Source organism: Manis pentadactyla, chromosome 1 (genome assembly GCF_030020395.1).
Source record: "Manis pentadactyla isolate mManPen7 chromosome 1, mManPen7.hap1, whole genome shotgun sequence".
In the NCBI taxonomy this organism is placed as follows: Eukaryota; Metazoa; Chordata; class Mammalia; order Pholidota; family Manidae; genus Manis; species Manis pentadactyla.
The window spans coordinates 220588080-220616033 of NC_080019.1; the positions used below are offsets into that span (position 1 = coordinate 220588080).

At 33.5% G+C, this 27954-nt stretch overlaps 1 protein-coding gene and 1 non-coding gene across 2 annotated transcripts; one reads left to right on the forward strand and one right to left on the reverse strand.

The window, feature by feature from the left end:
- TMF1 (TATA element modulatory factor 1) lies at nt 1–27120 on the forward strand. The gene is made up of 17 exons (XM_036877752.2): nt 1–364; nt 2836–4055; nt 5803–5906; nt 6538–6664; nt 8834–8939; nt 10803–10945; nt 11163–11329; nt 11610–11766; nt 14434–14526; nt 15187–15343; nt 18422–18614; nt 19447–19516; nt 19742–19834; nt 20666–20767; nt 21305–21457; nt 23364–23489; nt 24224–27120. The coding sequence occupies exons 1-17, from the start codon at nt 223–225 to the stop codon at nt 24365–24367; spliced, it is 3297 nt and encodes a 1098-aa protein (XP_036733647.2). The 5' UTR covers nt 1–222; the 3' UTR covers nt 24368–27120.
- On the reverse strand, nt 20812–21002 carry LOC118908710 (U2 spliceosomal RNA). The gene has a single exon (XR_005023313.2). It is a non-coding gene; the product is annotated as a U2 spliceosomal RNA (small nuclear RNA).
- Nucleotides 27121–27954: the final 834 nt, after the last annotated feature.

Below are 27954 nucleotides of genomic sequence, written 5' to 3' on the forward strand. Positions count from 1 at the left end.
GCACGCGCAGTTTGCGCCTGTCTCAGCTGTGCGGGAAGTGCTGAGGGAAGCGTCTGGGGTCGGGGGAGACCGTTGGGGTCATGGCCACTCGCTGACGGGGTCCGTCGGCTGAAGAAGGGGGCGAGGCTGTTCCGCCGCACCTCCCCGGGCCTGAGGCCGGTCGGCCTGGCCCCCGGCCTTCCCTCTCCGTGCTGCCGCGGCACTGCCGGCTGAGGCGGGGAGATGAGTTGGTTCAACGCCTCCCAGCTCTCCAGCTTCGCGAAGCAGGCCCTGTCCCAGGCCCAGAAGTCCATCGACAGGGTCCTGGACATCCAGGAAGAGGAGCCGATCGCCTGGGCCGAGACCATACCGTACGGAGAGCCGGGTGAGGGGGAGGCGCCGGGTCCCTGGGCTCGCGCGGTTGTCTGTGGGTGGCACACAGGTGACGGTGTGGGCGGGGTTCCTTCCGCGCTGAGAGCGCTCCGAGGAAGGTATTTCTCCCCAGCCCGTCCACACACGCCGATTTTGTCTGTAAGCTGATCTTCGCCGTTTCCGTGAGGGAGAATCCAGCCTCAGGTTCCCCCTTGCTTGTGGCCCTGAGTGAGGGTCCTGCCGGCTTCGGGTGACGGGGACTGGATTTGTTGGTCTTGTCCTCACGCCGTCCCTGGACGTAGCTGCAAACACACGCGTCCAGGGCTGGAATTGCTTCGCGCTTCGGGCACTATTTGGAGCCAAGATCTAAAGTCAGTCAACAGAGACAGGAAGAACAATTGCTAACATTAAGTGAGCACTTCGTGCTTGGGGGCGCAAAATGTGCTTTTTTATGGCTTTCTCATCTGCAAAACAGCTCCTGGTTAGGTTCATTATTATCCATGTTTTACAGAAGAGGAAAACGAGGCTCAGAAAGGCTAAGTAACTTCCTCTAAGCCACTCAGCGAGCGAGGGGCAGAATATGTTGGCGATGTCACCCGTGGAAACTATGGCCCGACAATTTTGGGTTGCATCACAATTTATTTACAAATTACTGTATCATTCTTTGTCAGATTCGTTGAGCTGAGTCGTTCCGGGATCCTCAGTCGCTTTTGGTTCAAGTTTAAGGAACAGTTTAGTATTTTGGTGTGTGTGGTAAAGATTCTGTAGATTTCTGGGGGTGTGAAAAAGACTTGTTACTCTCTACTACTCCTTTCTGGTTTCTGCTTTTAATTTTATATTGTTGAAGTCAGGACCTAAGTTTTTGGTACCTATAAAGATTATTGGTTTACATGTGTATGTCCTGTCATGATCTTACTATTTTTTACAAGATGTTATATGACCTGGTTGGAGTAGCCCAACTTCCTTTTTCATGCCTACCTCACATTTGAATGGCTGAACTTTAAAGAAGACAAGTTTTAAATAAAAGCGTACTTGTTTTATGAAACCTGGGGCTTGAATCATGCTATATGATTCATTTTTTATAAATAGAGTATCCAGAATAGACTCAACTTTTAGTGAAATACCATAAATGTTTATTGATCACGTGTTTTACATGTCACTCAAAGATTACCAAAGTTTAAAATGGAGTAATTGAACTGGTTATCAGATAATACTGAAATTTATATGAAACATTCTCCAAGAGGCAAATTTAACTTATTCATTCATTATGATAACTTTATCAACTAATTTGAAGACTTAATCTTGCTTGTTTTTTTGCATCTTTAGTTTTGATTTTCTCCTTTTTTCATTTTCACATACTGAACAAATGGGTATAAAACTATGTTCCCAAAGCAAAGTTTGCTACATACCCATACCTCTGAAGTCATACTGAAGGATAAACTTTAATATAGGGATTGATCATTTTTAAGAGCTTTTAGGTATTTGTGCTTTCCGCACTAACTTCTAATTGTGCATGATTCGTAATAATTGTGCTCGCTTTTGAATTTAGAAAAGGCAGGATTTTTTTTTTAAAGGAAATGCTTTATTTAAGCGGATATGCCATTTCTTTTTATCATCAGGTTTTTTTGTAGCACCTATTTCTATGACTGATAAAATGACCTTTTAAAAAGTTTTACCAAAAAAAAAAGTTTTACCCAGAAAGTAGTTCATTTCTCCTTAGTGTTTCTTAAAATCTTAGTGTAAACTACCGTCTGTTTCAAAAACCAATACATCTTTTAAAAAATGCACATTTCTGAAATTCATATGACCTTCTAACTGCTGACACCATTTGGAATTTAGGAGGGGAACAAAACTTTCTTGTCGAGTGGGTTTGGAGAGGCACTTGGAGAATGAGCTTTTCATTAAGTGGGTAAAAAAGAATTTGTCCTCTAGAAGTTATTGTTCCCATCAATTTGCTTTGATCTCGGAAAGGACATTTGCCACCAGTATTTTGGGTTCAGTTTGTGAGTTTTGCCCTTTGTCTAGCTCATAATTATGTTTTTCTAGTTGATAATACAAGAATAAAATTAATATGAAGTTAACTGAATAGAAGATAGGGTCAATTTCCGTGACTGCAGGGCACCTGTAAGTGATAATACTGCCTATGATGGTGAGATACATCATGTATGAATCTTGCACTTAGCATAGGTGATATAATATAAACCATTACTTTCTTAATTTGTTGTGGGAGAGAAACATACTTGTTTATGGTAGGTCCGCTCTCTCTGGTCTTTTGTCTTTGCTCCTAGTTCCTCTTGGACAAGTCCACACCATTTTTCCCAAAGTTAACCCATGAACTAGTAAGCAAGGAATTTAACAGGTGCAAATTATAGGTTTTATTCTATAGGTTTTCTTTTTTAAAAATCTATTTTAACAACTTCTATAATGATTGTAATATAATACATGTATGTAATTTTTTCTTACTTTTTTTTTTTTTGGTCAAAGGAATAAGTCCTCCTGTCAGCGGAGGATGGGATACATCAACCTGGGGGTTAAAGTCCATCACTGAACCTCAGAGTCAACCAGTAGCCTCTCCAAAAGCAATTACAAAGCCAGTTCGGAGAACTGTGGTAGATGAATCTGAAAATTTCTTCAGTGCCTTTCTGTCTCCAGCAGATGTTCAGACCATTCAGAAGAGTCCAGTGGTATCAAAACCGCCAGCAAAATCACAACGGCCAGAAGAAGAAGTGAAAAACACCTTACAGGAATCGTTGCACACTGGTCAGTCAAGAACAAGCGAAACAACGGAGTCAAAAGCAAAAGACCCTTCTCCGTGTGTGTCCGGGGAAGGTCTGGCATTAGATAGTCTGTCACCTAAAACTGAAGGCAGGCATGAAGAAACTGTTAATAAAGAATCTGATATGCAGGTGTCAGTCATGCCTCTGAAAGTATCTGAAAATGCAATTAATGTGAAAACAACCAGGGAAAACGTATCTAATAATATGTCTACATCGAATATGTCTACGCAGTCTCTCACAACAGAAACAAAGGACATGGCTTTGGAAGCTAAGGAGCAAAAACATGAAGACAGACAGAGTGATACACCTTCTCCTCCTGTCAGCACCTTCTCATCAGGTACTTCTACCACCAGTGATATTGAAGTTTTAGATCATGAGAGCGTAATAAGCGAGAGCTCAGCAAGTTCAAGACAAGAGACAACAGATTCAAAATCAAGTCTTCACTTGATGCAAACATCTTTTCAGCTTCTCTCAGCATCTGCTTGTCCTGAGTATAATCGTTTAGATGATTTCCAAAAACTCACTGAGAGCTGTTGCTCATCTGATGCTTTTGAAAGAATAGACTCCTTTAGTGTACAGTCATTAGATAGCCGTAGTGTGAGTGAAATCAATTCAGATGATGAATTGTCAGGCAAAGGATATGCTTTAGTACCTATTGTAGTTAACCCTTCAACTCCAAAGACTAAAATAGTTGAATCTGTTGAAGGAAAATCTGAAGAAGCAAATGAAACATTAATTATACCCACTGAAGAAACAGAAATGGAAGAAAGTGGACGAAGTGCAACTCCTGTTAACTGTGAACAGCCTGATACCTTGGTTTCTTCACCAATAAATGAAGGACATACTGTCTTAGACAAGGAGACCAAGCAGTGTGAAGCTGCTGAAAGTCAGCCAGAGGCACTTTCTGAGAAGGAAGATGTTTGCAAGGTAACTCTAGAAAGCAGAAGGGGACTTTTGTGTATGCTTTTCAGAGATTAAATCATTACTTTTAATATTCAGTGACATATAATGATTTGTACTGATTTAAAAAGACAGGTATTAAAAAAAAAAAAAAGAAGAGGTATTTTGCCATTTAAATGTGCAGGAGGGACCTTAATATGGAAGCATTATTGATACTTAATTATTTAAAATTCCTCCAGGCAGCTCTGGTAACATGAGTTGATATTCTAGTATAACTTAGCCTAAAAGTTTCCTTCTTACACCTTTAACTCTTGAGCCCGTATCACCTTAAAATTCTCTTACAGTATGCTCATTAACTTGTCAATTTGCAAAGGACTGTCATGTTTACACATATCTTCAACTCCTTTACAGATAGAATTGCTAAAACAAATCTAAATATATGGCTTTTCTTATATCAAAATTTTTTTGCATGTTCATATTATTTGTTGTAAATCTTAAATGAAAAATTTAGTCTTTAACTATTGATGTTTTCCCATTTTTATTAATTGATTCAGTTTGTTTTCTCACTTGTTATTTTTGATACTTCTACTGATAGCTGTCTTACATGAATATAAAGGGGACTGTCCAAGGAACAAAGGCATTGCATAAGAATGACAGATTGCTTCTACCTGATATGTGAAAAAGGAAAATGGTGTCAATTCCTTAACATGAAGTCACAGTTGTGGTTTTTCCTATGATTTTTAGATATAGAAATTGAGTTGGATCTGGCATCTTTAATAGACGCCTCTGAGATATAGGATGTCTTGAAGAAATGTCCTGTAAGTGCCATGTATTGAATTATTTAATGTAAAAAAAGTGCCAGATTCTGTTACCTCCATTTAATCTTATTCACAAACAAAATGCCATGCTGTATCTGTAATAGTAGTTTGAATTCCTAGAAACCAACAATATTTTGTATCAATAAGATATTTTTGAACTGTTTTCAGAAGGTAAGTGGTTTCTAAATTAATCTAGACCTAAATCAGGTAAGGCTTCTTTATAGTATAAAAAGTCAGCATTCCTCCCCTCATACACAAATTTATCATTGCTTCAGCAAGACCAAGCAATAATTTATTCTAACCATCCCTTTTGGTTTAGCTTTATACTGATATATTCTGGAGATTAAAAATTTTTTATGTAAATTCTGGATATTTTCTAAAATTACTTTTTCTAATGAATATATTGTACTAAAAAATCACATGTTTGCATTAAAAAATAATGCAAATGGAAAAACAGACAGTTGTATATCCACTACCCAACTAAGATACAGAATATTACTAGAGGCTTTGACTCCCCCATTTGATCTCTTGATTGCATCTATTTCCCTCTTTTGGTGGACATGCACACAGTTCCTAGATTTTTGATGTTATACACAGACACACTGCCTTAAATGTTCTTGTACACCTAAGCAAGAATGTTCTTCTCTAAGGTATACCTAGAAGTGGAATTTTCTACATGAAAGTGTATGTAGATCTTTAACTAGGTGTTGCCTAATTGTTCTCTGAAGATTTGCTAATTTATACTCCTAACAGCTGTGTGGTTGTACTATTTATATTCTCCTGCCAGCTGTATGTGAGTTCTTGTTCTTGCTCCATTGTGTTCGCAATATTGTTTTAATTCTCTTTATGAGATGATGTTTTTCTGTTTGTTATAGTTGTTAGGTCACCTTTACAACCCATTAGCTGCATGGCCTTTTAAAGTTAAATGTTTGACTTTGTATATTCTCCTTATCCAGAAAGTTGAATTTCTGAATGAGAAACTGGATAAAAGGGAGGCTCAGTTATTATCTCTTAGTAAAGAAAAAGCACTTCTAGAAGAAGCCTATGATAATCTGAAAGAGTAAGTATTTTATACATGTGAATAATTTTACACATTTGGTAGAGGCTCATATACTTGGTTATTATTTAAGAATGTGTTTTACTTTTTATAATTTAACGTGTTTGTAATTATTGAAAATTGAATAGCCTTTCAGTTCTAACCTTAGAGATTAGTTTTTTCCTCAAAATATCTTTACCATTATATTACCTTTGGCATTAAAGAACAAAAACAAAAACCCTATCAAAACAAACCTCTTTCCCTTTATTATTAATAGTCTTTCAATTTTAGAGATCTAAAACATATATTTAAAGAAAACTGGTATTAAAAAGTTACTTAGTATTGGTTTGCTTTAAGGAGGTGATTGGTAAAATGTGACACAATAAGATTCAAAAAGGAAAAATGTATTCTTATTTTCCATGTCAAATATTGGTGACATTTTCAGTATCTAATGGGTTTTCTTTGAGATGTTTTAAAATAAATTAAGCAGGTAATTTTTCTCTTAAAAGTTAGCAGGCCTAAAAGTAATCTATTTTCATAAGGCACATTTTGAAGACAATATTATTTTCATTTTGCAAACTGAATTCATCTCGATCTTGTTGTTGTTGGAATATATAAACAACTATCCTCAGTCTCAGTGTTATTTTAAATTTAGTGAAATGTTCAGAGTGAAAGAAGAAAGCATCAGCATTTCTTCCTTGAAAGATGAGTTTACTCAAAGGATTGCAGAAGCAGAAAAGAAAGTTCAGCTAGCCTGCAAAGAGAGAGATGCTGCTAAAAAGGTAATGGCTTTTTAAGTCACACTAATTAAACTCTATAGAGACACAGATTTTTGAGGAATGCATCATAATATTTTGATATTAGAAAAAGAAGATGAAAAGGATACCATGTAGTATATTGACCCTTAATAGATTTTTCAATACCTTTAGAATACAGATTTTTGATACTTAAAAAAAATAAAGCAAATATTTGTGTGATTTATGTATAAGTCCTTGCAAAATACTAGCAAGGATCACTATAATAATTTTTGTATATGATAATTCCATCAGAATAAATAACACTTAAATCTAAATGACTATACAAATAAAAAAAAATCTTTAGTCTTATTTATTTTCCTACTGCTTCAATCATACATATATATTTCTTCAAGTCAAAGTAATTTTAAAATAAAAATTGTTAATGGCTAGTGACTCCTGGGAGGCATAATGTTGGTTTATTCTAATGTAGGATTTCTCAGCTTCAACACTATTAACATTTTGTGCTAGATAATTTTATGCCTTGTACATTGTAGGGTGTTTATCAGCATCATAAGCCCCTACCTGCAAGATAGGAGCATCAGCCTCCCCTCTCCATCTTCCACCCCTAACCACTCTTGCCTCAGTTGTGATCATTGAAAATGCTGCCAGACATTGTCAAATGTCTTTTTGGGCATTTGAGCAAAAGCATTCCTGGTTGGGAACCATTGTTCTAATTCTTATAATTTGTAACAGTTGGCTATTTCAGGAATTTGTAACCAGATAAGGTTAGTAATTGTTGCTTATATCCTGTTAGTAATAACATTTCCAGCCCTAATGGATGTTTTCCTCTTCCTTGACCAGTGTTAATGTTACTATTTATTTATTACTTTTATGTGTATACTCTTACAGAAGAAATACGTCATATACTTCCGTCTGTCTGGTTGTTTTAATTAGCTCATTTCAGACACTAACAGTAAGCTGAGACTACATTGCCAACCTGCCTCTTCTTGATCCTACTGTATTCTATCTGCACTAATCTAATCAAAAAATTAGATTTTAAGTGATGCTTGTTTTCTTAGTGCACTTTGAGTTGTAAATATAAAATAGATACAAACCATTAATATAGGTGGGAAAAATTTGGGCCCTAAGTTTTAACACAATTTATGTACACTGCCATGCATGAACCTCCTGTTTAGGATCCATAGGCAATTTAAAGGTGAAAGGAATTACCTTAAATCAAGAATTTGCTTTTCTAGTAATGGAAGACAGATAATGTCAACTGAATGAAATACATTATGTATAGAGATGAATAAGCATTTTGGAATGGTGTCAGAGAGGTTGAATTCTGACCAGGGGAATTGAGGAGGATTTCATGCAAGACAGGACATTCTTACTGGACTTTGATGGATAAATCAAATTTTGATAGTTGGAAAATGGACAGTAATGTTCTGTATAGTTCAAAGCATGGTCTTTGGGGATTCACACACCTCGGTTCAAAGTGTAACTCTTAGATTTAATAGCTCTCTGGCCATCAAACTTTACTCAATAAAGTGCCTCCCTCATGGAAAGGTTGTGAGGATGAAATGATAATGGGTACAAAGCATGGCTTAAATACTTACTAAATAAAAATATGTTCTTTTTAGTGATTATTTAGTTTCAGAGCATCATGTAAAATCAAACTTTAAGTCAGAACACTTCTCATATCAGCATACTTTCCATTGTAGTTTTAAAAGATAAACTGTATTGACATGTTTTTGTTGAATCTCTTTATTAAAGTAGATTGAACCTTATATAATCATGTTTTACTTCTCATTTCACAACACACTAGTAAGGGTAGTGAGTTTTAGATGAGGAAAAGAAATACAGTGAGAAATGCACACATGCTGTTTGAAATGTTCCAAATATAATGCTTAACTGAGGAAAATACATATAGAGTTACCAAGGAAGGGGACTGAAAGTTAACTTACTATGTAGCATTTCCATTCTCATATTAAAATCTGTTTATATCTGAATTCAGGTTTTCTGTGTCATTTTCAAAGCTGTTCACTTAGTCTTAATTAACCAAGGAAATAGACTCAGGTTACCAGAGCAAAACTTAAGGATTCTTATAGAAAATGTGATCATTGGTGACTTCTTTGAATATGGAAAAAAATTGGAAAACATGCCCCAAATGAACGTAATTCTTTATGGTATCCACATTTTTTTTTTAATTAGGAAATCAAAAGTATAAAAGAAGAACTTGCCACTAGATTAAATAGTAGTGAAACTGGAGACCTTTTGAAAGAGAAAGATGAACAGATCCGAGGATTGATGGAAGAAGGTGGGTATCTGATTGATTATGAAAACTTTTGTAAGAACAGGAAGAATATCGAATATCTGCCAAAGCGACTAGCTGCTGTTCCCTAATAAAAAATAATTTGGCAGTAAGGAATTGGACCCCAACCTCAGAAATGGTAGGTCATAATTTACAGAAGAAAGGGAAGCAAGATGCATAGAGACAGGAATATATGCAGCTTTTTGTTTCTAAAAGGTAAAAAATAACTTCTTGAAAAATAAATAGAAATTTGTGCTTCCCCAAGAAAGCTTGTAATAAGTTTTAGAGCCTGTTGTTTAAACCAAGGTATTCGAAGGTTATAATTCTGGAATTTATATAGTATCTGAATCTTTAGCTTGGTATCATTGTATTGTTCTGGCATTTAATAGTAAATTTTTCATTACATTCACATTTTGATTTTTCAGTTATTAAATACCCTGTGAAAAGATTTATAATTAGTAGGCATATGGAAATTAAAGATCCTTCATGAGATAAATGATTACAAATGTATCCTGAATTAATTTCTCTATAATATCATAGGAAATTTTGAAAAGGTGGTTAAGTGAATTTTTCTTAAAGGTTTCCTAGTTATAAAAATAAAAATACTTGTCTACTTGTAGAAATTATTGAAGTTATAGTAAGTATATGTATGAAGAAAGAAAAAATCATAATCCAGTTTTATAAGGAACTATTATTCTAATACCTTTTTACTGCATTGTAATACATTTTTAAACATAATTAAGATCATATATTTGATTTGCAATCTTACATTTCCCTATTCCTTTAAATTCTTTGATACCATTATTAATGGCTATAGTAAAGCCCATTATGTGAATATATCATGATTCGTTTTACTGTTTTCCTGATGTTGTACATTAATTTCTAAAATGTTAATACTACAAATAGTTGTGGGATGAACATTTCGTGCCTACATCACTGAATTTAAGTGATTTTGCAGAGTAAGTGTTTGAGGACAATTGGAAACAATCCCCTCATTGGTGATATTGTACCCCTACCACTCCATCCCATCAGTGCACACATGTCAGCCTGTACCACAGCTGGTGATGCCAAAACTGAATGTTTGGTTATGTGGTAACAGCCAGATTGCTCCATTGTAAGAGCATATTTTCCTCTTTGTAATTCCTGGGTAATGTGTGGAAGGGTTCTTTAAGACTGTAAATATCCTGTTTTCCATCCTTCCAATTAGTAATTGTAGCATTCCTTGATGATTCTAGTCCAAATCAGTTTTACATTGGTGGTGACACTATTGGTTTTTAAAATATTCTACCATTTTTAAAGAAGGTGTGGTATATATATACAATGGAAAATTACTCAACCGTAAGAAAGAGGGAAGTTTTGCCATTTGTGACAGCATGGATGGATCTAGAGGGCATAATGCTAAGGAAATAAGTCAGAGAAAGTCAAATGCCATATGATTTCACTCAATATTTGCGATCTTATAGATAGAAACAGAGAACAAACAGGTAGTCGCCGAAAGGTTTGGGGGTAGCAGGATAGATAAAATAGGTGAAGAAGATCAGGAGATAAAAACATTTAGTTAGAAGCTAGGTTAAGTCACAGGAATGAAAGGTACAGCATGGGAAATATAGTCAAAAATATTGTAAGAACTTGGTGTAGTGACAGTAACTACGCTTATCGTGGTGAGCATTTTCTGATGTATGTAATGTTGAATCACTGTGTTGTACACCTGGAAGTATTAGGATATTATGTCAGTTGTACTTAATTTAAAAAATATCAGATATTTTAAATTAAAAAATTCTGTCATTTTATGTCACTGATTAGATAAAACATTCTTTTCAGATTCTTAGAGAATCATTATTTGAATTTATACTTTTTTGCCCTTGTCAGGAGAAAAACTTTCAAAACAGCAACTGCATAATTCTAACATCATTAAGAAATTAAGAGCTAAAGACAAAGAGAATGAAAATATTATTATGAAGCTGAACAAAAAGATAAAAGAGCTAGAAGAAGAATTGCAGCATTTAAAACAGGTGAATATTAACTCTTCTCTACATATCAATATAATTGCTTCCTCTGTGAACATTTGGAATTATTGGGGTATGTCATGTGGAGGAATTTTTCAAACAATTTAATAGATGAATGTTAAACATTTTTCTTTAATATTGTAATACTTGGGATTCCTGGAATACAGTTATTTACCATGGTGCTATTTATTGAAAAACATGGTTGTTTGTTTTTATAATACAGGTCCTTGATGGCAAAGAAGAGGTTGAGAAACAACATAGAGAAAATATTAAAAAACTAAATTCTGTGGTTGAACGCCAAGAGAAGGATCTTGGCCGACTTCAAGCAGACATGGATGAACTTGAAGAAAAGAACCGAAGTATACAGGCTGCTCTTGATAGTGCATACAAGTAAGAAAGTGAACAAATGTACAACCCATTTCAAATCAATCATCAGAGCAGGATGTTGAAGAAATAGTTTTCCGGTACCTGACCACTGACACCAAGTATATTAACTTGTAACTGGTCAAAGCAAGTTCAGCAGAGTCCTTACCATAGTCAGTGTTTACTGTGTGGTAAATCCTCCATCACTGTGTAGCTCTCAGGGTACTCTGTATGGAAACTTCATTAATTGTCTGTGTAATTAATGGTATATGATTTTAAATAACAATTGTTGATGTGATTTTTTAAGAGAACTTACTGATCTCCACAAAGCCAATGCCGCAAAGGAGAGTGAGGCACAGGAGGCTGCCCTGAGTCGTGAAATGAAGGCTAAGGAAGAGCTGGCTGCCACCCTAGAGAAGGCCCAAGAGGCTGCCCGTCAGCAGCAAGAAACGTTAGCAATTCAAGTGAGCAGTGGATAATGACTTAAATGAGGCTTTTAGATCTCTGCACTTCAGTGAATTAATGAATCTATGACCTAATGAATTAATGAGTTGGTTTGAATCCAGCTTTACATAGTGGCACATGTGTTACATATCCTTTATGATACTGTTGGGCGTTTTCCTAAAAGTACTGGATTGTGCCACGCTTAAATCAGTTGTGTTGTTTTTTTAAACTGTTCAAGTGATGCTTTTAATTTACCGGTATATTGCATAATTTTCTTGTGAATTTTAAACTTATTTGAGAATATTGTGAAAACTAAGGATCCTCTTACTAGAGAAATACATGCAGATAAATACTAAACAGTGCATATTATTTCAGGAGAATTCATGTAACTCCTGAGCTAATTCGTAACATGGGAACCTGTGTACTTCAGATGAAGGAGGAAAACAAAATTTGTTAGATTTTGCCTATGAAATCATAAGTTGTTGAATATTTGGGTTATTCTCACTTTTTGGATATTATGGCTAATGCTGCTATGATGATTCATTTGTAAGTTTTTGTGTGCACGTATATTTTAAATTCTTCTAGATGTATACTCTTGGGTCATGTGGTAACCGTATATTTAGCTTTTTTAGGAACCGCCAAACTTTTCCACAGCAGCTGCATCAATTTAGATTTCCATGAGCAATATGTGAGGGTTTCAATTTTCCTAGGTCATTGCCAGTATTTATTATTATCTATTTTTTTCATTAGAGCCCATTTTGTGGGGGTGAAATGATATCTGATTGTGGTGTTAGTTTACATTTTCTTAGAGACTACTGATGTGAGCATCTTTTTATGTGCTTATTGGCCATATATTATCTTGAATATTTATTCAAATGTTCAAATCCTTTGCCCATTTTTTAAATTGAGTTGTCTTTTTATTATTGAGTTCCAAGAGTTCTTTATATATTTTGCACACTAGACCATGATCAGGTACAGGATTTGCAAACATTTTCTACACTCTGCAGGTTGTTTTTACTTACATGATTGTGTCCTTTGATGCACTGAAGTTTTTAAATTTTGATGAAGTCCAGCTTACCTATTTTTTCTTTTTTTGCTTGTGGATTGGGCATCATGTTTAGGAAACTGTTGCCTAATCCAAGGTGTCGTGCAGGTTTTCACCTGTTTACTTATAAGTTTTACAGTCTTAGCTCTCACAGTTAGAGCTTTTGTGTGTTTTGATACCTAACTGTCCCAGCACCATTTGTTCAAAAGACTATTCTTTCCTTATTCACCTCAGTGCACTTCTGATTTAACTTTACATGAACATGTAGTGCATTTACATGATTCCAACCTGAGAGCTACAAAACAAAATACATTGAGACACCATTTACTGCCAATTTAGCCCTTTCCCATTCCCTTTCTTTGCCTGTAAGTAACTATTTTATTAGTGTTTGGTTTATTTTTTCAGTGTTTCTGTTTGTAAATCAAAGAAAAAATATATTTATCTATTTACTTACATACCACCCCCCCCACATACATATATATATTTACACACATATTTATTTATATCTCCTTCATCCTTCTAACATAAAATATAGTTTACTATTTAGACTGTTTTTGTGGCTTTCTTTATTTTCTTAATAATATATCCTGGTAATCATTCCATAGTAGAAAAGAGCTTTTTAAAAAAATTCTTTTTTACAGTTTTTACTTACACAACACTTCATTGTGTGAATATACCATTGTTTAGTCAATTGTTCCTAATATTTTGCTATTTTAAATCATGTATGGTCCATAAACCCCATGTGTTTCTACCACTCTATTACTAGGATAGGTAAATTATTAATAGTTTAAGTAAAAAATATGCTAGAACAATAATAAAGAAATTGGGGAATGGGAGAGAGAGTGTAATGGAACTACAAATCATAAAGTCTCATCTTTTATAAGTACTTTTATAAGTACTGTGTATTACCTTCTTGTCCTTATCTCCATGTACACATTTTGTAAATAACTGATATCATATACATTATATTTTTTCCATTTTTAAGATTAATCATAAATTTTTACATGTTTTTAATGTTCATTATAATTTTCAATGGATATATTCATGTTGCATCAGCATTTGGAAAAATAGATTACTACAGATGGATATTTAGATTATTTCCTGTTTTATTTTTGTTAGTCTAGCTAATAATGTAGCTAGATCTGCTTCCATAGAGTAGATTCTCAGGACTAGGATGACCAGGTTAAGAATGTGTAAAGTCTGATGATTCTTTTAACATGTTGCCATAATGATTTTCCAAAAGGATAGCAATTTGCAGTATGTCCAGCTGTGTATGAGTATAAGCAGCTTGTTTTTATAGCTCTCACAGCTCTTATCATACTGTACCTTACATTGCAAACATTTATGGATTTATCGTCTCTCCTATATTGTATGGCAGTACGGCAGTAGCTGTGTCTTGTACATATTTATATGCTTTTTTTTTTTTTTGCCTTACATAGCATTTTTCTAAGTACATATTGACTATACATACACTTTTGGAGTTGTTTGGTGAATGGATATGTGATAATTGTATGTAAAAGCTCATTGGATAGCATAGAGTATTGTATGTGAACAGTTACACATAACACAAAATATGTGGTTTGGAAGTTATAGGTAATGTTTCGATACTGTTTGTAATAGTGTATTGGTTGTTTTCACACAGGTGGGGGACCTACGGCTGGCACTACAACGTGCAGAACAAGCAGCTGCCAGAAAAGAGGATTATTTACGCCATGAGATCAGCGAACTCCAGCAGGTACTGTCACAGTCTCCTAAGCACAAATTCAAGATGTGTTTTCCTAGAAGTAAGAAATGACTCATTGAGTAATATTCAGAGAATTGAGAAGATACTGCCATGTTTATCATTTTTGTGGCTTATGTGAATAAAAACAGAGTGGGCATCTTAAAAATATATTAGAAAAGCTCTAATTTTGTTTTGTTTTATATAAAATAATTTTATCATAAATTGTGTATTCAGTATTGTTTTTTCATTTGTAATAGCTATTATCAGTTTACTGTTTATTATCAGTCTGTCATTATTTTATGCCAGTACTCCGATTAGTTTTCAGTCAGTGAACATGCACAGAAAAAAGGTGAGAAAACAGCTGAGACTGATCTTTCTGTTTTATAAATACTTGGTAATATGTGGATGAGGAGGCAACTCGTGGAAGGTTTGCATGATACTCTTATTTTATTTTATGGTAATTAAAGGCTTTCTTTAGAAATACTTTGTAAAGAAGCACTTAGGTACTCTGTTGTGCAGCTGTACTCTAAAGATTGAATAATTGGAAAAAAGCTTAATGAAAAACAAATCCTACCTTGGAGAAATAATTTTTTCCCAGAAATCTTTCGTAAGGTTTGTTTTTAGTGTTTTTATTACTGTCAGTGGTAATGACTTAGGAATTTCATGATTCAGAGACTCCAGGAAGCAGAGAATCGAAACCAAGAACTGAGTCAAAGTGTTTCGTCAACAACAAGACCATTGCTTCGACAGATAGAAAATTTGCAAGCAACTCTAGGGTCTCAGACGTCATCATGGGAGAAGTTAGAGAAGAATCTTTCTGAGAGGCTTGGTAACTACTTTAGTTCTTAAGCTCAATGAAGACATCCTTTCATCTCATTTGTAGAATTAGGATAATGGTATAAAATTGAAATTCCTTTGGTCTGATAGTTACATTATGTATCTAACTTGGAGATTTTTACACCTTTTCTTTTACATTTAATTTCTAATATCTTAATTGGTTCATAGTATTTGTTTTCCTTTATGAAATGTGTCAGATACTGTCTACAATACTTGCCTATCATTTTTTCATTCATTTTTATAGTCTACTGCACACAATTTTTTTCTTGTTCACTGCTAAATGTGATCCTTTCTACCTTGTCTGCAATAGTGTTGGAGGTAGAGATCAGATATGATTCCAGTCAGTAGTAGAATTTGAAGAGCAGTGATACATTTAAGGAGGATCAGGTTAAATTCTAGTAGTCAGATGCTATGGAGTCTTAAGATCTTTTTTTCAGAAATGGCCCAGGTTGTCTTTCTGTGCTGCTGATAAAAAAAGAAAATTATTCTTTCAAAATGTTTATTGAAGCACAGGTAGCATATGTTTACATTAGATATTCCAGAAGGTAGCAAATCCTTGAAAAATTCACATGTCCATTTTATGCCTAAGACTAACTGTAATTTGAGAGACATCATGGTATAGTGATACAAGCAGACCTGAATGGTGTCAGGAGACGTGCGACTCAGGGTTTTTATGTTTTGTTTTGTTTCAGTCATCCATCCAAACAGTGAGCAAACCACTTACCTTTTCTGGGTAAGTGGCTTTTAAATTATGAGGAGTGAACTAGATTCATGGCTTTCAAACAGTATTCACTAGATCCCTTAGATGTCTTAGGACTAGTGGTCATGGTAAGAGAGAAGCTTGGTAAATATGGTGTTGGGCTCCTCATTTTTTGTGTTGTTAATTAAAGTAGTACCTCCTTTGTTTTTTTGCTTTTTGTTTCGTTTTGTTCAAGTTCCATGTAAGATTTTATCTGGATAAAGATTCATCTGCTAAAAAAAAGAAATCACTGATTTGGTGAGCTGTAGAGCCTCATATATTTAATTTACAGGTATAAATGTTCGATCTGCCATTTATCAAAGACAATTTCTTGAGACCCATTTGTTATGTGAGACATCTGAAAATGATGCTTTCTGAAATGAATATTTATTTAGCAGTAAAAGAAAGTTAGAAGCTGTTATTTTGTGGTTTTCAAACTGGAGGTTGAATACTCTCAGGGATGTCTGGTATTGTGCTATAACATAGGAAAAGTCACAGGACAGACCATATAGTGCTGTTATAAATAGGAGCATAGATACAATATCAAATAGAATATAAGATGTGAAATAGAGATATTATTAGGTCTACTTTAGTGGGGGGGAAAAAAATAAGAAATCTTGCCTTAGTGAAATCTCAGCATCTTACCTGCTAATCTATTTTTTGTAATTGAAATTTTTTGAGGAAATTGTAGATTTACATGCAGTTATAAGGAATAATACAGAATGGTCCCCTTCATACTTTATCCAGTATTCCCAAATGTTAACATTTTGCAAAATTATACTGTAATATCAAATACAGTGTATTGACATAGATACAACATACTGATTTTATTTAGATTTCCCATTATACTTTTACTCATTTTTGTGTGTGTGTGTCTGTGTGTGTATTAAGTTCTATACAATTTTATCATTGTATAGGTTCATATATCCATCGCTATAGTCAAGATGTTGAAGAGTTCCAACACCACAAAGATCCCACATGTTACCCTTTTATGACCATAATTAAACTACCCTTGTGGCCTTCCCTCTCTGTCCCAAATCCTTGGCAACCACTAATGCATCCTCCATTTCTAAAATTTTGGAATTTCAAAATGTTTATGAAAAGAATTGTATAATAAATATAAGACATTTTGGGATTCACTTTCACTCAGTATAATTCCCTGGAGATTCACCCAAGTTACTGTGTATATTAATGATTTAGTCTTTTTATTGCTGAGTGTTTTTCTGTGGTATGTGTGTACTACATTTTGGTTAACCACTTATCTGATGAAAGATGTCAGGGCTGATTCTAGATTTTGTCTATAAAGGTAAAGATGCTATGAACATTCATGTATGGGTTTTAGTATGAACATAAACTTTCATTTCTCTGGATAAATGTCATTGCTGGGTTGTAAGGGTAGTTGCATGTTTAGTTTTTCAGGAAAATGCTAAATGCTAAAGTGTTTTCTGAAGTGGCTGTATCTTTGAGGGTAATCCAGTTTCTCCAAATCCTTGTCAGCATTTTGTGTTGTCACAGATATTTTTAGTCACTTGAACAGGTGTGTAGTGGTATCTCATTGTGATTCTAAGTTGCATTTCCCTAATGACTAATGATGTTGAACATCTTTTATGTTCTTGTTTTCTGTTTGTACATCTTCAGTGAATTGATCTTATCCTTTGCCCATTTTCTAATTGTTCTTATCTAAATGGACTATTTGTATTCAGTGTTGAGTTTTGATACTTCTTTTTATATCCTAGATACTAGTTTTAGATAATGTGGTTTGCATTTATTTTCTCTAAATCTATAGCTTATCTTTTCATCCAGTTTACATAGACAAAAACTTAAGATTTTGAAGAAGTCCATTTTATCCTTTTTTTTTTTTTTATGGCTCATGCTTTTGGTGTCAAACCTAGGTATTCTTTGCCTACCCTTAGATACTGAAGATTTCTTCAATGCTTTCTTCCCAAAAGTTTTATAGTTTTGTTTTACACTTAAGTTTATGACCCATTTTGAGTTAATTTTTATATGTGGAGTGAAGTTCATTTTTTTGCCTATGGATATTTTCATTTTTTTGCCTATGGATATCTAATGCACCATCTGTTGATCCATTACTCTTTTAATACATGACTCTACTTTCAAATTGAAGTATTTTGGGGAAAAACGTTAATCCATACATAAATTCAGATTGGTTCTCTTCTCTCTGTAGGCAGTCCTGCCTTAGGAAATAAATAGTCACAGTTTTAAATATGGTTACTTAGGTCACTAAAATTTTGAAGTGAAAATCTGCTTAATATCTTGGCCTCTTGGATATACGTATGTATATTTGGCTTTTCTTTTTTATCCTACAATCAGGTGAATCCCAGACCTTGCTGGCAGCAGCAGTTGAAAGAGAACGTGCAGCTACAGAAGAACTCCTTGCCAACAAAATTCAGATGTCCTCCATGGAGTCACAGAATTCTCTCTTAAGACAGGAAAACAGTAGATTTCAGGCCCACCTAGAGTCAGAGAAAAATAAGCTAAGAAAACTGGAGGATGAAAATAATAGGTGCGCATGTTTCTTCAGTTTTATTCTTGGTAGCTTCATGACACTTTGAAGCACTTATAAAAATATGTCATTGGCTTTTTACCTTCATAGCACTGAGAACTAAAAATGCAAGCTTTTAGTGTTTAAAGTCAGTTATTAATAATAGGATTTTATAGCAAGGTAATACTGGGATTCAATAAACCTTACAAAGTCTCTTGAAATTGTGTGGCATGTTCTGTATGTATTTGCATTTTCTAGGGAAAGGCGCTTCAATCTGATTTTTAAAAGGAATTTGTAACCATAAAATAGTTTGGAGACCACTCAGTAGAGTTATTTTTCTATTACAATGGTTTTAGCAGTGTTCCAGTCTTTCTAAATAAATGTCTGGGCTCTTTGGAACCACAAGCTGTAACACCCCTCTATCTGAAATTATATTAAGGCTATATTAGTGTGTTTATAATCCTTTGAATTCTTCCTTAGAAATTTTACTTTTAAAGAAAGTAGGTAAAAATGATTTATAAAGTAAAGTATCTGAACTTTTGTAAACATCTCATAGATCTCCCTAACAAGCTTTTGTAGAATCTGAACCTATAATAGGATGATGATATTCAAAATTCTTTTTAGAAAGTCTTTTTTTACATGAAATCTTAACCCAGAGCACAAATAAGTAACATGCATAAAAGTAGTGGTTCAGCTTTTGAACAAAACCCATATCATCAGAAAATATACTTGGAAAATCAAGCTAGTAATAAAAATGACTACTAAATATGTAACTGGAGTTAATAAAGTAGTGAGTTTTTAATAGTCTCTACTGTCATTTTTTTGTCTTGTTTAATTCCCTTTGGCTTAATAGGTACCAGGTTGAATTAGAAAACCTAAAAGATGAATATGTAAGAACACTTGAAGAGACAAAGAAAGAAAAGGTATTTCTATTAGTGTGTGCCCTCTTAGGGCTTCCATTGGAAATGGTTGGGGATGGTGTAGTGAACTAATGAGATGACAAGGTGAAATGGGTAATGTTACTGTTTTTGGAACTTGGTTTTTAGTAGTTAAATAGGAGTATATACTTCATGCTCCTGACTTTGAGATTGACTTACAATGAGGCTTTAGTATTACAGGAATTATCTGACTGTATCTGTCTCCATTAGACACTATTGAACAGTCAGTTAGAAATGGAGAAAATGAAAGTCGAACAAGAAAGGAAGAAAGCAATCTTCACTCAAGAAGCAATGAAAGAGAAGGTACTCAGTTGTGTTTTTTGCTTTGGTTTTGGTTAGTGAGTAGTTGTAGTTAATCATTGATTGTTTTGTTATTTTAGCTGTATTTTATAAATACCATTTCTTATGTCTAAAATCAATTGAGTGAGGACTTCTAGTAATGTAATCAGTGTCCTGCTCAGAGTGGATGGATCTAAAGTAACTTGAGTTTATCCAGAGAGATCTGCGATTTCAAGGATTTGAATTACAGAAACTCTTGCTCCTTTCTAAATGAATTTTGTGGTTTTCATTTGGCCTATAGGCACCTTGGGAGTAAAACTGGCTAATTCACTTTCTTTCTGGCAGTTTTTGTAAAGTTAGTTTCCTACATTTGAAAGATTGGAATGTACTTGTTAATTAGCATAGTATAGTAAAATTTCCTATGCATACATTGAAATTACTTTTTGAGTTCATTTGGAATTGTTAAAAATACACTAGAATTTAAATGGACAAGCCAGAAGCTGTGTGTGCTTTGTAAAACTCATATGTAGTCTTATTCTAAAGAAATAGCTTTAATTGGTACTGTACATAATATGAACAGTACATATAATTGTTCCAACAAAAACATTCTCATTACATTAAAAAGGAACCAGATTATGCCGTAATGGAAATGGGTCTTGAGATGATTTGACCAAGTCTATCTACACTTTTAAATTACTAAACATTGTGCCTTTGATTAGACTTCAGAAATCACATTTGTAGCATTTTATGAAGAAATTATGATGAGTCCTGGTCATTAATTCCAGAAAATTTTCTTACTTTTTTATTTATCATTTTACTCTTTAATCTGAACTGTATTTTTTTTTACTCCTTAAGGAAAGGAAGCCATTTTCTCTCTCTAGCACTCCCACAATTTCACGCTCAAGCTCTGTAAGTGGAGTCGACATGGCAGGACTACAAACATCTTTTCTATCTCAGGTAATGCTTTATTTCTCTTTTTTTTTCTTTTTATCACCCCCTGGAGAGGGTGCACCGTTCCCGGAAGTACTGCAATACCAGGTCAATGCGTGGAGTGGACGGAGCAAGCTCCTATTCCATCTCCCTGCTCCAAAAATCCGTTTAATACATTGTCCTCGGATAGAGGACGTATCAGATATTAAACTGATAAGAACAGATACTACACTTGATCTTAGCCAAAAGGCCGAGAAGCGATAATGCTTTATTTCTTACATGTGCTTAGTTCTTAAACTGAGAAGTGATAATGGGAATATGCTGATAGCAGTTTGACTATCAACCATGACCTCGCCATTCTGTTGGCAATTTATCTGAATATTTGTGAAGGAGTGCTAATTGCACTGAGAAAATATAGATGATTTTCTGCCTTGAAAAAGAGTAGCAAGATTTAAAACAACATTTTAAAGCAAGAATTGACAGGACCAGTTTGTTTGAGTCTTATAATGGAACACAGTCTGAAATAACTGAATGACTTACATGTGCTTTCTTTAATTAACATAGGATGAGCCTCATGATCACTCATTTGGGCCAATGTCTGTCTCAGCAAATGGAAGCAATCTTTATGATGCTGTAAGGATGGGAGCAGGGTCAAGCATTATTGAAAATCTACAGTCTCAGCTAAAGCTAAGGGAAGGAGAAATTACTCATTTACAGGTATTGGAAAAATTAAATGTGCTATATAAGTAAATGAAATTTTGAGGCCCAATAAGTAGCACTCTTCATTTCCACCTGAATTCTCAGCAAATTGAGAAATAAAATGAAATAGTGGCATATGAAGCCCAAAACGTATCACATCTATTCATGATAAAGACTAGTTGGAAATGTTGGTGAGGATGTGGAGAAAGGGGAACTCTCCTACACTGCTGGTGGGAATGTAAATTAGTTCAACCATTGTGGAAAGCAGTATGGAGGTTCCAAAAAAAAAAAAAAAATAGAAATACTGTTTGACCCAGTAATTCCACTCCTAGGGATTTACCCTAAGAATAGGAGCCCAGTTTGAAAAAGATAGATGCACCCCTATGTTTATCACAGCACTATTTACAATAGCCAAGAAATGGAAGCAATCTAAGTGTCCATCAGTAGATGAATGGATAAAGAAGATGTGGTACATATACACAATGTAATATTATTCAGCCATAAGAAGAAAACAAATCCTACCGTTTGCAACAGCATGGATGGAGCTAGAGGGTATTATGCTCAGTGAAGTAAGCCAGGTGGAGAAAGACAAGTATCAAATGATTTTACTCATCTGTGGAGTATAAGAACAAAGAAAAAACTGAAGGAACAAAACAGCAGCAGACTCACAGAACCCAAGAATGGACTAATGGTTCCCAAAGGGAAAGGGACTGGAGAGGATGGGTGGGAAGGGAGGGATAAGGGGAAAGGGGGCATTACTATTAGCACCCATAATGTGGGGGGAGGGCACAGAGAGGGCTGTACAACACAGAGAAGATAAGTAGTGATTCTGTAGCATCTTACTACACTGATGGACTGTGACTGTAATGGGGTATGTCATGGGGACTTGATAATAGGGGGAATCTAGTAACCACAGTGTTGCTTATGTAAGTGTATATTAATGATATCAAAAGAAAAAGACTAGTTGGAAAAATAAGCCAAGGAGAGCCAAAGAAGCCAGCTAACTGATTGCCAGGACAGGGAGACTTACCTACTCTGTCGTAGGAAATGCTGGGCTGTAATAAGCCTTCCTGTGTGTTGTATAACTGCCCGGGTAAGACTTACAGGCATCTAGGAGCAGAGAACTCCTTCTGGAGCCTTTTCCAAGCGTGAAAAGAAGATAAATTGCTGAGATGAGCATGCCCATTTTATTCTTTCCAGAGATACCACTTAGATAAGTTGCTCCAGCTCTCCCTGTGAGGGATGAGTAAAGATGATGGGAGAGGGTAGAATCCTGCACACAAAAGGAAACATCCGTAAGTGGGAAGGGAGCATCCTCCCATCTTACCTGCTTTTAACAAATTTAATGCAGTGAGAAATGTTAAAATGTTTTACCTATTTTCAGTGTTAAACTTGATACACTCAAAAGTATGTCATTATATTATCATATATTAAAAATATTACTCTATTAAAGAAGTCCTTGAATTGGAAAAAAATAAATGAAAATACTTTTCATACCTATTTGTTTGTGTATGCTGTGCTTGATTGAGGGTCCAGATTAACTTCTTTAGTAATGATGGTAGATTTTATCAATATGAACTACACAGTTGGGGCAATATTAAAAGTATGTTTTCCTTTCTCTTAGTTTTTGTAGTAATTGAGAGACTGAAATATATGTTCTTTCCTGAGATTACAGAAAAATACAGGGTTGCATTATTTGAAACAGATGATTAGATTTTCTTCATCTCCCTTTCATAGTAAGCCTGAAAATGGTATACTTCTGAGGAAAGATGAAACCCTTTTCCTTAACTATTTGCTCTAAGAAAGAGCTAACTCATGGTTACATGTTGATGTAATTATTTCTGCAAAAATAGCACATTAAATATGTTAGTGGAAGTGTTAAGATATATCTCAATTTAAATTATTTTCTTGTAATGTTTCTCAGGTAGAAATTGGCAGTCTAGAAAAAACACGTTCAATAATGGCTGAAGAGCTAGTTAAATTAACAAATCAAAATGATGACCTTGAAGAGAAAGTAAAGGAAGTACCCAAACTTAGAACTCAGCTAAGAGTAAGTATGCTTCATTTAAGGATGATTCTAAAGTTTTTTGATCCAGGTACATTAAATGTCCTATTTTTAATGTACATAAAATCCATTTATGTATGTTAATGATTTCCTTGAAAATTAAAGAATAATAATATATAAGTAAAGAACTTTAAAGAATCTTTTATCTTCTTTGTTTCCTTACTCATTCTAAAGTATTTTTTTACAATAATGGTTAGTCCCAGCATAGGAAAATAACTAGATTTTATTTGTCCAAGACTCATTTACTAATACTGCATTTTGCATGATCTTAGTAGTATTTTGTTCATTGATGTTACAGATATCATCACAATTTGCTTATTTGTTATTAGGAGTCAATGTTAACCCGTATATGAGAATATGTTTTCCTTTGACTCTTCTTATGGTGTAAGTGCCAGGTAATACTTAAACCAGAATGAACCAGAGACTAAAATTTCATCAAATGGGCTTAAAATAATGAGAGATGGATTAAGCTATATATAGGGAGAATAGTAGATTCAATGGAGAGAGATGGTAAGAGCGATAGCTCTTGGTTTAGGTTTTTGTTTCTGTTTTTGTTTTAATTTTTTGCTGTTTATTCCAGCAGATTGGAGTATGAGTTGAATTTTTATAAAAGCTGACTTTAGACTTTAATGTGTGTACTGCTCATTTATAATGTAAATATAATATTAAAGATGTTTAGTAGGGTTACTTAATAAATCGTCAACACATGTATTTTGTAGGATTTGGATCAGAGGTACAACACCATTCTGCAGATGTATGGGGAAAAAGCCGAAGAAGCCGAAGAACTCCGATTAGATCTTGAAGATGTAAAAAATATGTATAAGACCCAAATAGACGAACTTCTACGACAAAGGCTCAGTTAACTTCTAAAAATTACATTCCCGTCAATCTGAATGTAAAAAACATTTCGTATTTACATGCAGACTTCCAATAAATTCTTTTATAGAATTAGAGAATGGAATTTACTGTAGAGTTCAAAAATTGAAAAAAACTGTTTTATAGTATATAGTAATATTCGCAGTTAAATTATTTTGTGCAATATTTGAACTTTATTTTTTGGAACTATTCTTTAAAGATTTATTTTTTAAATCATCCTTTTTTTTTGTTTGCCTTGAATACTACAGAGATTTATTACTTTATCATCCTACAATATTATTAGGGGAGGAGAGTAGTGTTCATATATTGTATTGTAGATGTATAATCTAATTGTATTTAATTTATATGTGTTTGTATATATTAAGAACATTTAAAGTGTGATATTAACGTATTGAAACTTTGAAATCTTTCACACTTAAATCTTCAACATACCTAATTACTACTCATGGAAACAGACATTAGTGTTCTAGTAAAATTAAACCTGTGGTTATTAAATATTGAACTAATTTTTTTTTCTTTTAGAGTAGAAGTCACACTGACACTGTCTGAAGCTTAAAGGGTGAATAATGTAAACTTTTAAAACTTTTGTGGTCTGAAAATTTATTTCACCCAGATTCCATAAATAAGTCTGCACAAATTTTGGTATCTATCTGGAGAAAGCTATAGCTATTCAGAGTTGTCTAGGCATGAGTGAAGAGTGAGAAAAATTTACTTATTATGATTTTGTGATGGTATCAGTAACATTTAAGTGATTTTGAAGAGGTGTTGTTTTAGTACCCTAAAAAATAAATTTAAAGTAATAAAGTTAACATAATTTTCTCTTCAAAAATGAATTGTTCACAATTTGTAAAGCCTTATTTTTGGTACATTAAAAATGAATGTTTGATATTACAGAATAACAAAATTAAGAAATTATAGGGGTTAATTTAAATATGGCATTTTGCAATTCTGTGTAATTTATTGTTTCTTTTTTTTTGGAACCTTTAAACACAAAAATAGTGTGGAATAGCTTTAAAAAATACCTATGCCTTCTTCCAAATGTTATTTTGTTCAAAAGTTAACCGTGCCGTGTTTTAGACTTATGAATATTTTGATACATTTTTTTTTACTGAAAGTCATTTAGCTGCTTTTACTTGCAAATAAAAACGCTAATTTTTAGTTAAATTTAGTTAAATTTTAAACAGTAGAACTTTGGAATATAGCTAAAAGCAAGCTGTGTTGAATTTGGAATGCTTTTCAGAGCAATTCAAGTGACCTAATTTTTGTTATTTTTTGTATTCCAAACAGTATTTCTGTCACTGGATCTCTGCTTTGTTGCAGTAATAAGTACTTGTTTGATGTGAGCTAAATTCACAAAATTAATTGTATTTTAGTGGTGAAAAGCAATGTAAGAGTTTTTTGTCAGCTTGATTTTTTTTTTTATTCAGGGGAGACAGGGAATAACAAGACTGATAGCAATAAGAAATGTACAGAATTAGAAAATATAGGAAACTTAAGTTGCAAAATTTTGTTAAGCATTTGAAGCTAGAAGTTTAGGAATTATGAAATTGTTCTTTTAAAATATCCATTAGTGGAAAAGAAAGAAAACAGTTGAGAAAGATTGAAGTAAAGCTCCTATACTTTTTAATTTCATAATATTAAACATTCTCTTTTCTTGGTCCTCATATACATTAATAAAATCAATTTCAAATTTTAAGATGTTTTCAATTTATTTAAAAATAATAAACAACTGAGAACAGCTATAAATCTCTGGCTGTATATTACCATAATTGGTTCTCTGTTTCCAAATTTAATAGCTGTCATGCTGATCTTATTTTATTATATGATTAGTTCTCTCAATATCTTTATAGTGGAGAAGGTATGTTGAATCAGTTTCTTGAAAACCTGTTGAGTGGCAGAATACCTATTGAATACTGGTTGCTGTATTCTGCTGTTTGTCTCTAAAACCTATTTCACATTCTCATAAAATAATATTTATATTTTAATGGATAAGAAAAAAGTTCTTAATCATATGTTTCCATTCTTGAAAGAGAACAGAAAGATACTATTAATTGTAACAATTTCAAAAATAAAACAAGAGAGTAAAAGAGGTGTGAACGTTGTTGTTTTCCATATAGACAACTAAGCAGAGATTTTAGGTGTCCTTCCAACTCCTGGGGAGCTAACTAGAGACTACCATTTCTTTATTTTCCTTGGCCTCTTTATTGAGAACTTGTAGTTGTACAATGTTTAGCATATGGGAGTGTATCACATGTATCTATATTGTGATTTAACATATTCTAAATAGGGGTAATTTTTGACCTAGGGAAATACACATGAGAGTTTGTAGTTAAATAAGTAAAAAGAATGTTCAAGAAAATTTTGTTCTCATGATCTCTCAATTGACATTAGATTTCTTAATTGAAAGTTTTATTCAAATGCTTACTAAAAGCATATGATTTATAGTATTTAGATAATAGCCACAAGAAAAAAGAGAATGACTGCAGATATCCTTATTTTGTTTTATTACCATTTGTCTAGTATATATACATTTATGTTCTTATGTATCATAATTTTTCATTTTCATTTAAAAATTAACCTAATTTCTTCTATTCAGTTTTAAGCTATAACAACTTTAATTTCATGTTTTGTAAAGGGCTAAATGTATGATTTTAATTACAGATTTATATTATTTTATTTCTAAATGAAAGATAATGTAAAGAGCATGGATTTGATTTAAATAAAGATTTTAAAATAACAATGTTTTCCATTTTTAATGTAATATAGAGTGGGCAATACCAGTGAATGATGACAGTATTGTTTACAAAGATAGTATGACTTGTATTACTTTGGAATTCATATTTCAAGAAAACAAAGATAAGCCCAAATTTTCTATGAGTTGTATTATTAAGAATATTAGTAGTAAGCATAGTTTTTCTAATGAAGGTATGTCTTTGCAAAAAATAATTCTGAGAATTTATTGTAGTAAACAGGTCTCAGATGATTTGTGTCTTAAAAATCTTAAACAGTGTCAAGATATTAGTAAGAGTCCTTTTTAACACTTCAGCATTCAAATAACAACAGGTAAAATAAGTTATCCTCCGTTCATAAATTATCCTGAGCGCATATTTCTTATACTGCTGAACTGTGTAACTTTGATCCTTTAAACTGCTTTTAAGCTATTGGCTTACACACACCATTTACTTTTTAGCAAATCAAGATCCCTTGACAAGGGAAAATGGAAATTAAATGTATCTTTCTTAATACTTAGATACTTTTTCTCAAAACAAAAAACCCCAAATGTTTAGTAATCCACAATTATGCTGCAGATAATGTACTCATATGCTGTCCAGAATTTATTCCCCATACTGCCCCTTTTCCAAGTAAGCTAAACTTAAGTTTAGAATCCTAAAATAATGGTAACCAAGGGGCAATGAGAGGTTTTTCCATTTTCATAATCTTTAACACTTTTTGCTTTTACAGCTAGTGATGAACATAACATGGTATATAGAGGTATTCTTTTCAATTTTATATAATGGCATATCCATTTGTCTCGAAATTACAATCTTAATTTTTAGATATATGTATATATAAA

What these genes read in the sequence shown, in the direction of transcription:
- TMF1 (XM_036877752.2), top strand. Translation starts at nt 223, where the DNA reads ATGAGTTGGTTCAACGCCTCCCAGCTCTCCAGCTTCGCGAAGCAGGCC. An exon ending in AATTGCAGCATTTAAAACAG is followed by an intron (nt 10,946 to 11,162) that starts GTGAATATTAAC and finishes TTTATAATACAG; the next exon opens with GTCCTTGATGGCAAAGAAGA. An exon ending in GAGAAATTACTCATTTACAG is followed by an intron (nt 21,458 to 23,363) that starts GTATTGGAAAAA and finishes AATGTTTCTCAG; the next exon opens with GTAGAAATTGGCAGTCTAGA.